Here is a 13,260-nt window from a genome sequence, read left to right on the forward strand (position 1 = left end):
AGAAACAAACGACGGAATGTCCCACTCACAAGATGCATATAAAGGGCACGAGTCGCCCACCTTGTATTGGGGGCTGCACAACTCCGCCTCAACCCCGTCATTCAGATCTCCATCGGCCCCATTTTCCTTCAACAAATAACAGCAACCAAAAAAGCTCACCCTCCCCTCCAAATCCAAGAAGCTCTAATCATGTTTCTCCGCATTATTCTCCCGGTTCTCCTCACGGTGTGGCCCGCAGTGCGGGCGGAGCAAATATTCAACAATCGAGGGACGTTAACTGGCTGGGGTGGCACCCAAACCGAGCACAAGGGCGAAATTAAAGAAGTCACCGATGTCTTCTTCGACGAGCCGCCAGCACTCGTCATGACGCAGACCTTTGACGAATCTTACACGGGCCGTTACCACTCCGAGGTCCGCGTTTTGAACGCCTACAAACACGGCGACACACGGTTTTACGGCTTTGCCTTCCGGCTCCCCCCCGATTGGCAGTTTGATCCCGCGCAGAGCTACGACCTGGCACAGTTCATCGCGCCTTTTGACGAATGTGATTCGTTCATGCCTACCACGATGTTTTGGGCCGAGGGAACGAAATTGTTCACCCGCCTGAAGTCAGGGAGTGTCTGCGACCAAAAGACCAAGGAACTCCCCCTCGATGTGACCCTCACTGCCGGCGAATGGCACAAGGTGATGATTGAGGCCCGTTGGGAGAGCGAAGCTACGGGGTTCCTGCGTTTGTGGTTTGACGACAAGCAGGTTCTGGAAGAGCAAAACGTTGCCACGACCGTATCTGAAGACGTTCCGTTCCAGTTCCGTGTTGGTCTGTACGCAAATGGATGGCACGATGACAAGGGTATGAAGGGGACTCAGGGGTTCCGGCAGGTGTTCTACGATAAGGTTGCCATCGCGACGACCAAAGAGGAGGCGGACCCAGATCTATGGTGAAGCACGAGATGTCCAATCTAGGGAGGTGTACAAATGAACGAGGAGCGGGACGGCGTGGGCTCAGGAAGTCTGTATACGCGCTATTTGAAATATACAAATGGAGCAACAGCTGCGCTGTTGCCGTTATTTTTATCCTGCATAAGAAACCCCTCAAGCTGCGGCGGCGTCAATAATAATGACTGCCAACAACCTTAGGGCTGTTGTTGCTCCACGAAGTTCCGACAACAAACAAAATAGGGCGAAGAACAATGATAGTCGCTGGCTTGAAGGATATGGCTCCAAGCTCGCCGAGAGCCTGGATGTCAGGAATAGCCCTGGAAGTAGGTCGTACTCAGGAAGTCGGGTACACCTCCCCTTGATCCCACTGTTCTATATATTAGCTTCCTTCCACGTTCCAGCCATTGTATTTATAACGTGTTGGGGAGGGCCAAGGGGTAACGAACATGTTCGGCGATGCAGCCTGCCTCCCACCGGAACCGGTCGACAACCTCTCCGAAACCGCCAGATCTATAATTGACCCAGGACATATTCTCTTCGATGGTAGAACGGAGATATGTATGTGACGACTGATCCCAGAATGGGCTTAGGATATCCCAGGCCGATTGTGACCCATTCTGTGCCGCAGGGTTGTGATTCTGTGGCCTACGAGTCAGAGTTGATTTAACACAAGAGGACTGGGAAGGGTAGGCGTACGATGTAATCGGCGGCAATGTATTCGAATGCCTTTGCTAAGCTCTTGGATTCGCCAACAAAAGCCTCCACGAAAGCGTTGAACCGGGCCTCCGTTTCCTCCTGGGTGGGAGGCGGGTCCATTCGGACACAAGGAGGAGGGGCTGGTTGCCGCTGTCTTGCAAGAAGAAGGCCGGTTTGCTCCCCGGGAGCCAGGTTGCTGGTCGGGATCGCGACCGCTAAAAGCGGGGCGGCGATCAGGGTAGCGAGGCAAGTCGGGAGATGCATGTTGCGAGATGAAGGACCCACGGCGAGCCGGAAGGGGGAGAAGAATCAGAGGCTTCGATGGGCGAGGCGCTGCCCTAGTCTCACTTGAAAGGGGCTGCGGTTATATCCTCAGCAGGACGAGCGGGGATGTCTATGCGTGGGCTTGGCCAATTTGGAGAGGTATTATCCCGTAGCATTCTCCCATACCAAGGTCAAGTAACAGTGAGTTGTCTCGATCGTTGATAGCTCTGATCCTTGGCAATAAACGGATTAGTCCGGAAAAGAGTGTATGATCAACGTTGGTCTCATGCAACTCAACGAATGAAGACCCACAGATTTGGGTTCGGCACGCAGCAGCTCCAGACTTCGGATGATCCTTTTGAGTGAATGGTTTCCTTTGGACGAAGGGGTCCCACGTGCAGAGCACGAGGAGACATGGGTGAGGCGCACGGGAAAAGAGCGACCGGGATCGGTGACTCGCAAGGGGGAGCAAGATGCTTCGTGAATTATGCGCAACGGCAAAGAATATAAACGCGAGACCAGCCATTGTTTGCTAATGGTTTGTCCACAAAATGGTATGGCCCGGATGAACGACAACAACCCAAGGTAATCAAAGCATCTTCTCCAAAGCAAGTCATCACTCTTATTAAGTAATGACAGGGTATTCCCAAACCGCTCACAGTCTCTCGTCCTTGCTACGTTACACAAGAGCAGAGGCAGCTTACACCACGTTCTCCTTGGTCTCGGCCGTGGCGCGCTTCTCGTCGACAGCGACATCATCGTTGTCGTGGCCAATAACCTTCTCGACCGCAGCAACGGCCTCGTCCGCCAGACGCTTGTCCTCGAAAACTGCCATGTGTTAGATCTGCAAAGTGGTTTATAGACGGGGCGGGTGAAGAGGGGGGGCATACTGAAGGCCAGTTCTTCCAGGGTGCGACCGTGGGTCTCGGGGAAGAAGAAGTAGACGAAGACAACTTCGTAAGCGAGCCAGCAGCAGTACGAGATGAGGTACCTCCAGCCGACGTTGTCGAGACCGATGGGGTTGACGAACGTGGTGAAGAAGCCGGCCAAACGGCCGAAAAGCTGGAAGACTGCGATACCGCTCGAGCGTTCAGCGTAGGGCCAAACTTCGACCATGTAAGCTAGAGTAGGGTTAGCGTTTTAGTCTCGGGTGTCCAGGGAAGCAGAATGTGATTTACTGTAGGTCAGAGCGTTGTAGCCCATGTTGTAGCACGGCGAGTAGGCGTAGATGAAGAACAGCACAGCGACGTTGGCCGCTTGGTTCGGGTGGCCCGACTGTTCGGCGGTCTGGGCGCGCTCCATGGCAACCGTCCAGGCGATGTAGCACAGCAACAGACTGCAGGTGCAAATCAGGTACATGACACGGCGGCGAATCTTGACGACGAGGAGCGAGACGACAACGCCGCAGAACAAACTCCAGCACGCAATGGAGACGTTGATCCTTTGGATGTACTGCGAGTCCTCGAACCCGATGAGCCTGAGGAGATCTCCGAGATAGTACCTAAGCGAGGGAGTCTCGTGTTAGTCATTCCATTTCTTCGCGGTCGCGAGTCCATTGCAGAGGCAATCGCAGAGGAAGGCAGTTAGCAACCACTTACGAGATCAGGGTGTTGCCAGACCACTGGGTGAAGAGACCAAGCATGGTGGTGATGAGGAGACGGCGCCGCATGCCGGCGGTCTTGAAAAGATCAAGCCAAGACTTCTTAGACGCCTCGACCTCCAGCTGGATCGTGGTTTGCATCTGGGCAAACTCGGCGGCAACGAACTCGGCCCCGCGGTCGGTTTCACCGTGGTACTTGGCGAGAATGGCCTGCGCCTCGGCAGCACGGTCCTTCGTGATGAGCCATCGGGGACTCTCGGGCAAGAAGCTGTTCGGCAGGCCCAACGGTCAGCATTTGATCAAGCCATCGGCGTACGGTGGGGGACAGGGGCCAGACGCACAAGACGAAGGTGAGCTGCAGCAACGAGGGGCAAATCTGCAGGAGCGAGGGGATTCTCCAGGCCCAGTCGCTCTGAATGCTGTTGGTGCCGAAGCAGATGGCGGCCGCAACGATCTGGCCAACGAAGTACGAGACGTTGAAGAGCGAGGTCAGGACCGGGCGCTCCTTGGGGTAGGCAAGCTCGCCGATGAGCGAAGAACCAGAAACGATGCAAGTCGGGATTCCGAAGCCGAGAATCATACGGGCGATAATGTACATGCCGACTATCACCAGCGAGGTCAGCTTAAACCAAAACAACCCACAACACACCAGATGCACTCACCATGGACCGAGAAACCCTGAATTAATGCTCCAATCACCATGATACAGCTGCCCCCGAAGATGGACCAGCGGCGACCGAAGCGGTCATTGACCATGGGGATCAAGGGAAGCGACAGGATGGCACCGAGCGAGTAAGAGGCCGCGATGATGCCCTTGAGGGAACCCTGCGGGTTGTTGAAGTCTGGACGCGACCGAGTCAGCTTTGGCCGGAGGAACAAGGGGTCACGGCGGCGCGCGCTGCTGGTGAAACTACTTACACGAGATCCAGTAGTCGACAATCTGAAGCGCATTGATCATCTGGGAGTCGAACCCGGAGGTGAGCTCGATACCCATGCATGTCGGAAAGAGCATGAGGTACAGGAAGAACAGGTTCGGCTTCTTGTAGAAGGGCTTCTTGTCCTCGTTGGCAAGCCGAGTGATGATGGGGTCGGACTTGCCGACTTCGGCATTGTTGGCGGCTGCGATCGCCATTGTCGCTGGTCCAGAGGCTCTCCCGGTATCAGTGCGAGACTCGTGGAAAGGTTGGAGGAGGAAGGGGATGAGAACGAAGAGAACGCGTCTCTTCAGAGTCGCAGGAGAGGCCCTCCTTTATTCCAACCGCGCTCATGGGTCCAATATACGACGCTGCAGAGGCGATCCACGACCCCGGGAAGGCATCTGGCACTTTCCCCAATTCCCCCATTCCAAGAAAAGAACCGCCTTTCTTCCATCATCCCAACAAGGACGGTTTGCCGTTAGGTCCCGCTTGACAGTCGGACCGCGGTTGGCTCAACGCGGCTGGTCCGGCGGGCCTGCAAGGATCGTGAGGATTCAACCCCGTGGAGAAGGTCGGACTGACCCCATGATTCCCCAATACCCCAACCTGTGTGGGTGGGTACGGACGGTGGGCTCGCGCGGAGAAAGGGGAGCTGGGGGAGGGAGGAAGGGGGGGGGGGGAGGGTGGACGGGCGGGATCCCGTGTCTGTGTGCTCCGTATCCATGTTGTTGAGGGTGTTCCATACCACACTCCTCCACCCCTGGCGTATGTCGGTATGGAGTTGCTGCATCGGAAGACAGGGTGACAGGACACCAGAAAACGACCAGAAAATGTCCGCAGTCCACTCCAGTCGTTACTCCGAAGGCAGGCAAGCACGGCAGGATGGGCGGTAGCAGATTCCGGGGGTGAAAGTTCCACCTCGAGTATCCACTCTCCATCGATGCGAGCGCAAACAACTTCACCACAACTGGCAGACAAAACAAGCGAGGGGAGGGTGTGACCCCGCGACCAAGGCAGCCAACCACGGAGCGACGGCCTTGATCGATTGCAGACAGGGGGGGGATGGGCGGGCCAGCGCTGCGTGGTTGGCAGCAGGTTGGCAGGCACTGGCAGGTACCGAAGCCTGGAGCGGCCTGCGTGTGGCCTTGGCACTCGCGGGTCGGCGCCTCGAAGCTTGCTCGTTCAAACCACCGGATTGGAGGAACCTTGCATGGATGGAACCCGTCTCTCCGGGTAAATGCCATGCTGAGGATGCCAAGCCGGCTTCTTCGCAGTCTCGTCCCGCTAGCGCGAAGCGAACAACCGCAACCTCTCAGGTTCGCTCATTTCTGGGCCGCTGGATGGATCTCCCCCATGTCCTCCTCTCATCGGCAATTTTGCCAGACGCAGCCGCGTCGTCCTCGCCGTCTCTAATCGGTCCGCAAGCCATCCAACGGCTGACAGTGGCCAAGCCCGTAGCGGCCACTGGCGGCCAAGACAGATCCGACAGAGCCGCCCTCAAAACCAACAGACAGGAAGAGGAATCGCGAAGGGGAAAGGAGCTGCGTTTTGCATGTGTCAACAGCGATGCCCATTGATCCGTCGATATTGGCGAACCCCGCAACCCTCCCGCCTTACCGTCTATAAATTGCATCCCACGCTTGCCTTGTCCCCATCCGGACGGGCAGGATCGCCCCAATCAAGTGTTCGTGTTCCGGCCTCGCCGCGAGGAACTGGGTTTGCTCCTCGCTTCAGACAACCTGAAGAGTCGCTAAGAGGTTTAGCCCTTCCTCCAATTTGGACTCGAATTGCCAAGAGTCTGTTGGGCAAGCCGCGAACTCGCCGAAGCTGTTGGTTCTGCCTTCGTCTGGAGCGTGCTGAGCTGAGGTGTGCTCGCCACTGCGAGTTGGGAACGGCAGATGCGCAATCGAATCATCAACGCCGGGAGGATGCCAAAAATTGCCGACGTTCCAGCGTCCCGATGCCGGTTCGACCGATCCAGTCTGCCAAGCACAACGGCCGAGCTTGGCGCCATGGAGTTTCGATTTAGGCACATGGAAGACACCAGACAGCAGCAAGAACCCACATGGCAAACAGGATGAGGAATTACTTCGTAATCGTGTTGGAAGTATGCAAGCCATCTGATCCAAATCACAAAGGAGAAGTCCCGGGAAGCAGAAATCCTACACAGTAGACTCATTCCGTGGCCTTTTTTGTCTTACTTGCGATTCAATCGACTGGTTTGTTCTTGGTCACATCCCAGTTATTTAGTCGGTTACGGTTGAAGTTTGTTTTTGGCCCGCTCCGAGTCCCCTCAAGCAGACTCGGTTCTGCCATCCCAGCATCGAAACATTCATGACTTGGCCGAACCCCCACACTCCACAGTACCTTGCTGTGTACACCAGTTAGAGCGTGAGAGCATGACGGCCTTTTTTTCTGTCATCAACTCCTCAGGGGCTCTCTGGAGAAGGCCAAGCCAATTTGCCTCTTGATGCAACAACAGTCCACGTTGGCACATGGCTGAAATCCAAAGATGCCGCCTCCCCGACAGGATGCAAGGAGATGGCCAGTTTCGCAGTTGCCGCTTCGCTGTGCCTCTTGTTGTTTGATATGCCAAGTCCCGGCCTCATTGATCCATCACTCTCGCGTGCGCTAGCGGCGCAGCGTCGAACTCTCGCGGTCTCGTCGTAATTAATTGACTGCTGCAGGGGTCTTTGTTCGATTCCCCCATCGCTGGGATTCAGCTGGGAGGCTGGCTCCCCCAGTCCCAGTCAAGAAAGGTACGATGCATGCGGTTGTCCCCTGCCAGGAAACCTCGCTTGTTGCCCCGGGAGGGGGGTGTCCATTGGCATCCGAAAGAACCGTGACATGAACAAGGCAGTGCCGGTGATCTGGGATAGACTAGAGATTATGGACTTCTAGTGCCTGTTCTTCACGGCTCTTGGGGGGGCACTTTGCTAGACGACCGCTAAGAAACGTTGCCGGTGGGAGCAAACTTGTTATCTACATCAGCGTGGGTGTGACTGCGGAAACCAGCGCGCTCTCATGAACTCGACCGGGTCCTGGACTAGGTAAAGCTGGAAGGCTGAGGCTGGTTTTGGTTGACCCCGACAACATGTTGTGACCAGCCGCAGTTCTATCAACGGCTATTCCGTTGCACGAGCAGATTCAGATGCCGAAAACCATGATGAATATCCCCGCTGCGATAACAAACCACCGGTAGCTTCCCAGGTAGGACTCGACTCGTTGGGCTTCGTTATTAGAGTTCTACTAGTTAGGCCGGCTTGCCCCAAAGAGCGAAGAGGCGCGCACCCGTCGCTTGGGAACTTGGGATATCCTTGCCGAGGCGTCGAGAGTTGCGCATAGAAAGGCTAAGCCGCCACTTCGGCGACTACACAATCTGTACTTGTAGCTCACTCCCTCTCAACGCCGGTCTCGGGTGGTGGACTACCGCAGCTTAGCCTGCCACGTGCCTGCCAAGGTACGGCGGAAGGATCATTACGTTTCACAAACTCGCATGCGAACAACAGCCAACCAAACCGTCCTGATTCCAAACCGCCGCCACCTTGCTTCATGGCTGACGCCCCGGCCCTCCCCGTACTCCAAACCTGTGTTACGGGGGCACCGGGGCTGGAATGGTAGACACAATGAAGCCGATGATGCGGCAAAGCGCAAGAGCGCGAGTCGCTCAAGCTTAACAGGCAGCAGCTGATGAGAGAGAATATGAGGTAGGAAAGAGGAGGTTGGCGAGGCTGCCGTGCTTTGCTGTCTCTGGGTCGTTTCTGCTTTGTAACTTAGAAATTCCACATTGCGTGGAGCCATCGATCGCATGGTTTCCGAGGGCGAGGGATAGAATTAAGCACATGCGAAGGACAAGCCACTGCTGCGGTGTCAACCATTCCCATGGGTGGCTTTGGCTGCGCATCGTGGCGGCCACCTTGCCTAAAATGAGAGTCACTATGTTACCCCTTGGAGCCACGAAGAAACGTCGGGGCAGAAACCGAAGAGGACGAGTGCAAAGTACAATTTCCACGTGGGGATTTACCGCCTCGAAATATCACGGTTGAACCCCACGAAGGTAGGATTATAGGTATTGTGGACCAATGAACTGAAAATGACCTCCCGAGGACCAAGCTATGCTAACATATTTAATAATGGAGGCACACCATACTGGGACTTGTCGTTTCAAGTTGTTATGGTTGAGGATGAGGGCATCGAAAGGCCCGAAACCGAACGGAAGGCCGACGAGGTGCCTCAAACTATGCCTGGCCCCTTTGGATACAAATGGTGGTGTGGAACGGGACGGCCGGTGTTGGTCGTTCAAAACTTTCTAATCCTCGTCGTCCTCGTTGTCCTCGTCGTCTTCGTCCTCATCCTCCTCCTCCTCCCCTTCACCCTCGTCATCACTGCCAATCTCCGACGTCCCAATATCCTCAGATTCAGATTCATAACCCTTGTACTTCTTGTCGGGGTGTGATTCGTGGTATCCTCTTCGGCAACCTGGTTCGGAACCGAGCTTTTCGCAACAGTCCCATACGAAACCATCGGGAAAGTCTTCTCGCATTCTATCCGTGTCGATTACGCCATGGCATCTCTCATCATGATCAGCCCAGAAGTCACCGTCATAATCGGGCTCAAGCTCGCCTAAACCGGGGGTCAGCTCGAGCTCAGCACTCAGAAGCTCATCGGCTTAGACGGCCACTCTGTACCATCATGGTATTTGCATTTGTCGGTGGTCCCGTCGTAAAACGTTTCGCCGCACCGCACACATATACTGAGAGTGGACGCCGGTTTCCGCTTTTTACTGTTTGGATCACTCGGCGGAGCATCGTTTGCCTTGACCTTGGCTTCGGGTTCAATCATATCGAGGTACTTGAGAGCTTTGGAGCGGACTCGGTCATCGTCACAGAGAGCAGTAAGAATAGACCGAACGGTCTCGTTCGATGCATGGAACAGCGCGTCCATCGTGTTTCGTCTTTGTTGTTCGTGGTTTTATGATGGTTTCTCGTTTGGCCCAAGGAAGGAAACCCTGACCGCTGTCGCGTGGGAGGCGCGTGTCGACCGCGCCAATGTTCACGTGGATGGGGACAGGGGTTAATCGGGAGATCCCAACTCACATGATTGCAGGGCCCTCCATCCCCGGTCAAGTACTCTGCTAATAAACTCGTAACCGAATTGTCCGCCTGCGCCGCTTGGTGATGTTTTCCATTTCGAGGTTCTAATCGGCGGTCGAGAATATCGAGGTACCCAGGGTGCCGTTAATAGCAAATAATGAATCGCGGCCAGCTCTGTGTGAAGAAGTCAAAAGTATGACAGCGGTTAGGAAGTTAAGCATATTGGCAGAAAGTATTGAGATATGGGCAAGGGGGGTCGAGGTATACAACGCGGTAAATGAACGATGGCCTCATTACGTAGTACCTACTATGCATGGTTGAATAAGTGAAGGCATGGCATGACCTGAGCCATTAATTACAATCCGTGACAATTTGGGAGCGACTAATCGTCGCATCGCTCGGGAAACAGAGTCGTTAGGGCTGGCAAGCCAACAGAAGGACTTCACCGGCTTTGCCTCTTTGGCATTGAGAGCTCCCCCTTTCCTCCTCAGCGTATCTCGCTCAGCGTTCTACGGTGGACACCCTCCTTCCTTCGTCATGAATACGCTGCAGATACAACACCACCACCCTCATCGGCGCCCAAGATTGCAGATCTGCAGTAATGATTCAATAACAAAGTCAAAAGGGGCTAGGTTTGTATGGGTTCCGCGCCAATCGCTGGACACCGCTCTGCAGTCGCTCGGCTTGGGGACGGACTTGACACTGAAGTACCAGGCATACAACATAGGTACCTTATGGAAGCCCGGTGAAACGGGTGCGCAGAATAGACCAATTTAAATATGGATTCCCCTCACATAATTCCCAATGACTTCAACCTATTCTTGGAAAACATTCATGGAGCGGTCCGTCCGTTGCTTCCATGTCTCGCTTCCATTGCTTCTTGACCTCGTCGAGCAAACCGGGCCTCGCCAGCACATCCACCGCCGTTCCCGCCAAGGCCTTTCCCACTCTGAGAGCTCTCATAAAGGCCGGTTTGGTTCCCGACGCCATCTCAAAGTCGGGACTGTGCGGTTGCCCGGCTTCGGGGCCGGGGGGGATAGCGAAGCTCGCGTTCACGCTCGGCATCGCATGGCTAAGATTTCCTTGATCCGTGCTCGACGGCACCCAAGTGAACTGCTGATTCCCCTTCTCAGGTAATGGAATCGACGGGTCCGGCGGGTCGGGTAACATATTCCAGTATGCTGCGTACGATGCCGCGAGAACGCGGTTCGGGACATGATCCTGATAGCCGGGAGTGATGTTGATTTTGACCGTTGCTCCGGTGGCCTCGGCGCCCGCACGAAAGCAAGCGCTGACTTTGTGTTGCAGCACATCTAGGCGAGAAGCACTAGTCGCATGAATCATACAGACACAGGCGGCGTAGGCATGAATAATATTCGTAGCCTTTTCTCCGCCGTTAGTGATGGCCAGACCGATTACGTCGCCTGACATGGTCTGCTGGCGCAGGGCCGACACCGCATTGTATGCGACGACCAGAGCGTCGAGAGCGTTGATTCCCATCCATGGGTTCTTGGCGCCGTGTGCCGCCCGTCCGAAGTACTCGACCTCGAGACGCGCAAAAGCAGTAGTTCGCACGAGGGGGCTGTTGTGCAGAATGCCGGGGTGCGATATGAGAGAGATGTCGACCCCCCGATAGGCGCCCTGCTTCAGGAGACGTATCTTGCCACCCCCGTAGCCTTCTTCCCCTGGCGTCCCGATAAGGAACACCTTCCCTGGCAAGTTATGCCGTCTCATTGTTTCCGCTGCTGCCAGCCCAGCGGCCATCGAGGCTATGGCGATAAGGTTGTGGCCACACGCGTGGCCCAAACCCGGGAGCGCGTCTAAGTATTGCGTGAGCATGTTGTTGACTACGTTCTACAAAGTTTCTAGTAACTTGGGTTGAGTTAAGTTACCTACCCATCTCCAAGTTGAATGAGACAACAGGCCCATGTTGACCGCTGTCATATTCACCCACCCATGCCGTTTCCATTCCGTAGGCTGATGGTGTCACACGCCATTGCTCTCCTTGCGACCGCAGGAACTCTGTCAACGCTTTGTGTGTCTTGTATTCCTGGAACGCGAGCTCAGGGTTTGCGTGGATGAACGTGTTCAGGGCCCATAGTGACTCTTCAAGACTGTCGATGAAGTCATCAATGTCCGACAAAAGCTGGGAGGATTCATCGTCTTGGGTACAGCATCGGTTGCTCAAAGAGTATTTCTCGTCCACTCTGGGGACGAGAATGAAGCCGTCTTCCTCCATTCTCTTTGTGTGGTGAAGAAGGTTTCACTCTCGACCGGTTTCGAGGGGTGTGGCCTCGCAGCCCCCGCAGACAACATGGCAACGTGGGGGTCACGCCATTGCAACGTCAGGGAGTCAGTCGGTTAATGTGCTGCAACGCAGCCATGTGCCACGGCCGCTCGGAGTCGGATGCTTCCGTGGTGTTTCTTTGGATAAGATCTCCCGGAAACTCCGGCAATTATCGGAAAGCCCAGCAGCTTGGCCTAAAAGACGCCGAGTTCTTTCAGAACATTCCGTGAATAGACGGAGGCCAGTCTCTCAAGCAGCGCGACATCCCAACGACATTCTTACGGCAAGACATGGAGGAAACCTCAGCCCACAACCCGAGTTTGGAGCTCAAGCAGAAACATAATGTCGCTACGACACTCAATTATTGGGACGACCCAGGAGACGGTTCCTGCCCTCCCCCCATCTTCATTGGCCGGGGCCGAGTCACAAACAAGCGACCACACCGGCCCCACGGATTTGTGGTGATGGATATCGCGGGAGAAGAAGACAAGTACTCGCTCGACACCCACGGATTTCAATACTGCCGGCACGAGAGCAGCGAAAAGGAATTCATCGACGAGGAAGCCATTCGATCTGTTTACTACGAAGAATGCCGAAACTTGTTGAAAGACATCACGGGCGCAAGCCATATCCACATCTTTAATCACAAAGTCCGCCGGGGGCCAACCCAGTGGCATCACTTGGGCCTACAAGGGAACAACCTCGCAAACCGTGGGCCGGTCACTAGGACACATGTAGACCAGTCGTACGCCGGTGCAGAGCTCCGGCTGAGATGGGAATTCCCCGACCCCAAAGAAGCAGACGAACTACTGGGACGCAGGTACCAAATCATCAATATCTGGCGCCCCATCGAAACTATTCTCAAAGATCCCATTGCGGTGGCCGATGCGAACTCCGTCCCGGACTCAGACCTCGTGGCGGCGCCGATGGTCGAGGAGGATTTCAACGGGGAGTCCTGGGTCGTTCGGCACAATCCGGATCATCGGTGGCATTTCAAGTACCGTATGACGTCCGAGGACGTACTCCTGATTAAGTGTTTTGATTCGGACAGGTCCTTAGCGCGCAGGGCTCTGCACTCGGCTTTTGAAGACCCGGCCTACCGAGAGGAGAGGTCTCGGCAGAGCATCGAGGTTAGGTGCCTTGTTTTGTACTAGGGTGGAGAGCATTAAGGTTCTGCTTGTGCCGGCGCTACTACATAGAGCAGCTAGATTAGGTGATTAGCTAGATTGAAGAGGCCAGCGTTCGAAAAAATAACTCCGAAGGTTCGCTTCCGAGCTTCCAAGACCGTCCAAGACTCGGCGCCTGAAGTGGTTACATTTAGAGATGGCCGATATTGCACACCTTCCCTTTCCCCGTCTCCCCGTTGTCTGGGCGATGATCACATACCATATTATATCCTTGGATGTGGGGGGGGGGGGGGCGCGAGACTTACCAGACGTGGATCTCGGAAAGGCCGTCTGGCTT

General features: G+C 55.2%; 7 protein-coding genes across 7 annotated transcripts; 2 read left to right on the forward strand and 5 right to left on the reverse strand.

Annotated features, from left to right (window-relative positions):
- Positions 1-43: 43 nt before the first annotated feature.
- On the forward strand, positions 44-1,063 carry B0H64DRAFT_408910 (polysaccharide lyase). Its single transcript, XM_062804676.1, has one exon. The coding sequence runs from the start codon at positions 190-192 to the stop codon at positions 940-942; it is 753 nt and encodes a 250-aa protein (XP_062654923.1). The 5' UTR covers positions 44-189; the 3' UTR covers positions 943-1,063.
- B0H64DRAFT_408912 (uncharacterized protein) lies at positions 1,064-2,358 on the reverse strand. The gene is made up of 3 exons (XM_062804677.1): positions 1,636-2,358; positions 1,386-1,577; positions 1,064-1,306 (listed from the first exon to the last, which is right to left on the reverse strand). The coding sequence occupies exons 1-3, from the start codon at positions 1,897-1,899 to the stop codon at positions 1,274-1,276; spliced, it is 489 nt and encodes a 162-aa protein (XP_062654924.1). The 5' UTR covers positions 1,900-2,358; the 3' UTR covers positions 1,064-1,273.
- B0H64DRAFT_408913 (general substrate transporter) lies at positions 2,356-5,112 on the reverse strand. Its single transcript, XM_062804678.1, has 7 exons — positions 4,418-5,112; positions 4,162-4,341; positions 3,841-4,102; positions 3,498-3,767; positions 3,078-3,400; positions 2,790-3,020; positions 2,356-2,727 (listed from the first exon to the last, which is right to left on the reverse strand). Exons 1-7 carry the CDS (start codon positions 4,629-4,631, stop codon positions 2,600-2,602), a joined length of 1,608 nt encoding a protein of 535 aa, XP_062654925.1. The 5' UTR covers positions 4,632-5,112; the 3' UTR covers positions 2,356-2,599.
- Positions 5,113-7,941: 2,829 nt separating this feature from the next.
- B0H64DRAFT_408919 (uncharacterized protein) lies at positions 7,942-8,401 on the reverse strand. The gene has a single exon (XM_062804679.1). It carries the CDS (start codon positions 8,318-8,320, stop codon positions 8,090-8,092), a length of 231 nt encoding a protein of 76 aa, XP_062654926.1. The 5' UTR covers positions 8,321-8,401; the 3' UTR covers positions 7,942-8,089.
- Positions 8,402-8,408: 7 nt separating this feature from the next.
- On the reverse strand, positions 8,409-9,434 carry B0H64DRAFT_435768 (uncharacterized protein). The gene is made up of 2 exons (XM_062806155.1): positions 9,105-9,434; positions 8,409-9,039 (listed from the first exon to the last, which is right to left on the reverse strand). The coding sequence occupies exons 1-2, from the start codon at positions 9,358-9,360 to the stop codon at positions 8,726-8,728; spliced, it is 570 nt and encodes a 189-aa protein (XP_062654927.1). The 5' UTR covers positions 9,361-9,434; the 3' UTR covers positions 8,409-8,725.
- An 885-nt stretch (positions 9,435-10,319) lies between these two features.
- B0H64DRAFT_330462 (uncharacterized protein) lies at positions 10,320-11,748 on the reverse strand (the record flags this gene model as incomplete). The annotated part of the gene is made up of 2 exons (XM_062800943.1): positions 10,320-11,251; positions 11,406-11,748. The coding sequence occupies 2 exons, from the start codon at positions 11,746-11,748 to the stop codon at positions 10,320-10,322; spliced, it is 1,275 nt and encodes a 424-aa protein (XP_062654928.1).
- Positions 11,749-11,978: 230 nt separating this feature from the next.
- B0H64DRAFT_408924 (uncharacterized protein) lies at positions 11,979-13,203 on the forward strand. Its single transcript, XM_062804680.1, has one exon. The coding sequence runs from the start codon at positions 12,087-12,089 to the stop codon at positions 12,948-12,950; it is 864 nt and encodes a 287-aa protein (XP_062654929.1). The 5' UTR covers positions 11,979-12,086; the 3' UTR covers positions 12,951-13,203.
- Positions 13,204-13,260: the final 57 nt, after the last annotated feature.

Source organism: Chaetomium fimeti, assembly GCF_033439085.1.
Source record: "Chaetomium fimeti strain CBS 168.71 chromosome Unknown B0H64scaffold_9, whole genome shotgun sequence".
Classification (NCBI taxonomy): domain Eukaryota; kingdom Fungi; phylum Ascomycota; class Sordariomycetes; order Sordariales; family Chaetomiaceae; genus Chaetomium; species Chaetomium fimeti.

What these genes read in the sequence shown, in the direction of transcription:
- B0H64DRAFT_408910 (XM_062804676.1), top strand. Translation starts at nt 190, where the DNA reads ATGTTTCTCCGCATTATTCTCCCGGTTCTCCTCACGGTGTGGCCCGCA.
- B0H64DRAFT_408912 (XM_062804677.1), bottom strand. Translation starts at nt 1,899, where the DNA reads ATGCATCTCCCGACTTGCCTCGCTACCCTGATCGCCGCCCCGCTTTTA. An exon ending in ACATTGCCGCCGATTACATC is followed by an intron (nt 1,578 to 1,635) that starts GTACGCCTACCC and finishes CGTAGGCCACAG; the next exon opens with AATCACAACCCTGCGGCACA. An exon ending in CAGGCTGCATCGCCGAACAT is followed by an intron (nt 1,307 to 1,385) that starts GTTCGTTACCCC and finishes TATATAGAACAG; the next exon opens with TGGGATCAAGGGGAGGTGTA.
- B0H64DRAFT_408913 (XM_062804678.1), bottom strand. Translation starts at nt 4,631, where the DNA reads ATGGCGATCGCAGCCGCCAACAATGCCGAAGTCGGCAAGTCCGACCCC. An exon ending in TCAGGGTTTCTCGGTCCATG is followed by an intron (nt 4,103 to 4,161) that starts GTGAGTGCATCT and finishes CGCTGGTGATAG; the next exon opens with TCGGCATGTACATTATCGCC. An exon ending in CCTGGAAGAACTGGCCTTCA is followed by an intron (nt 2,728 to 2,789) that starts GTATGCCCCCCC and finishes AACACATGGCAG; the next exon opens with TTTTCGAGGACAAGCGTCTG.
- B0H64DRAFT_408919 (XM_062804679.1), bottom strand. Translation starts at nt 8,320, where the DNA reads ATGCGCAGCCAAAGCCACCCATGGGAATGGTTGACACCGCAGCAGTGG.
- B0H64DRAFT_435768 (XM_062806155.1), bottom strand. Translation starts at nt 9,360, where the DNA reads ATGGACGCGCTGTTCCATGCATCGAACGAGACCGTTCGGTCTATTCTT. An exon ending in CAAATGCAAATACCATGATG is followed by an intron (nt 9,040 to 9,104) that starts GTACAGAGTGGC and finishes CCCCCGGTTTAG; the next exon opens with GCGAGCTTGAGCCCGATTAT.
- B0H64DRAFT_408924 (XM_062804680.1), top strand. Translation starts at nt 12,087, where the DNA reads ATGGAGGAAACCTCAGCCCACAACCCGAGTTTGGAGCTCAAGCAGAAA.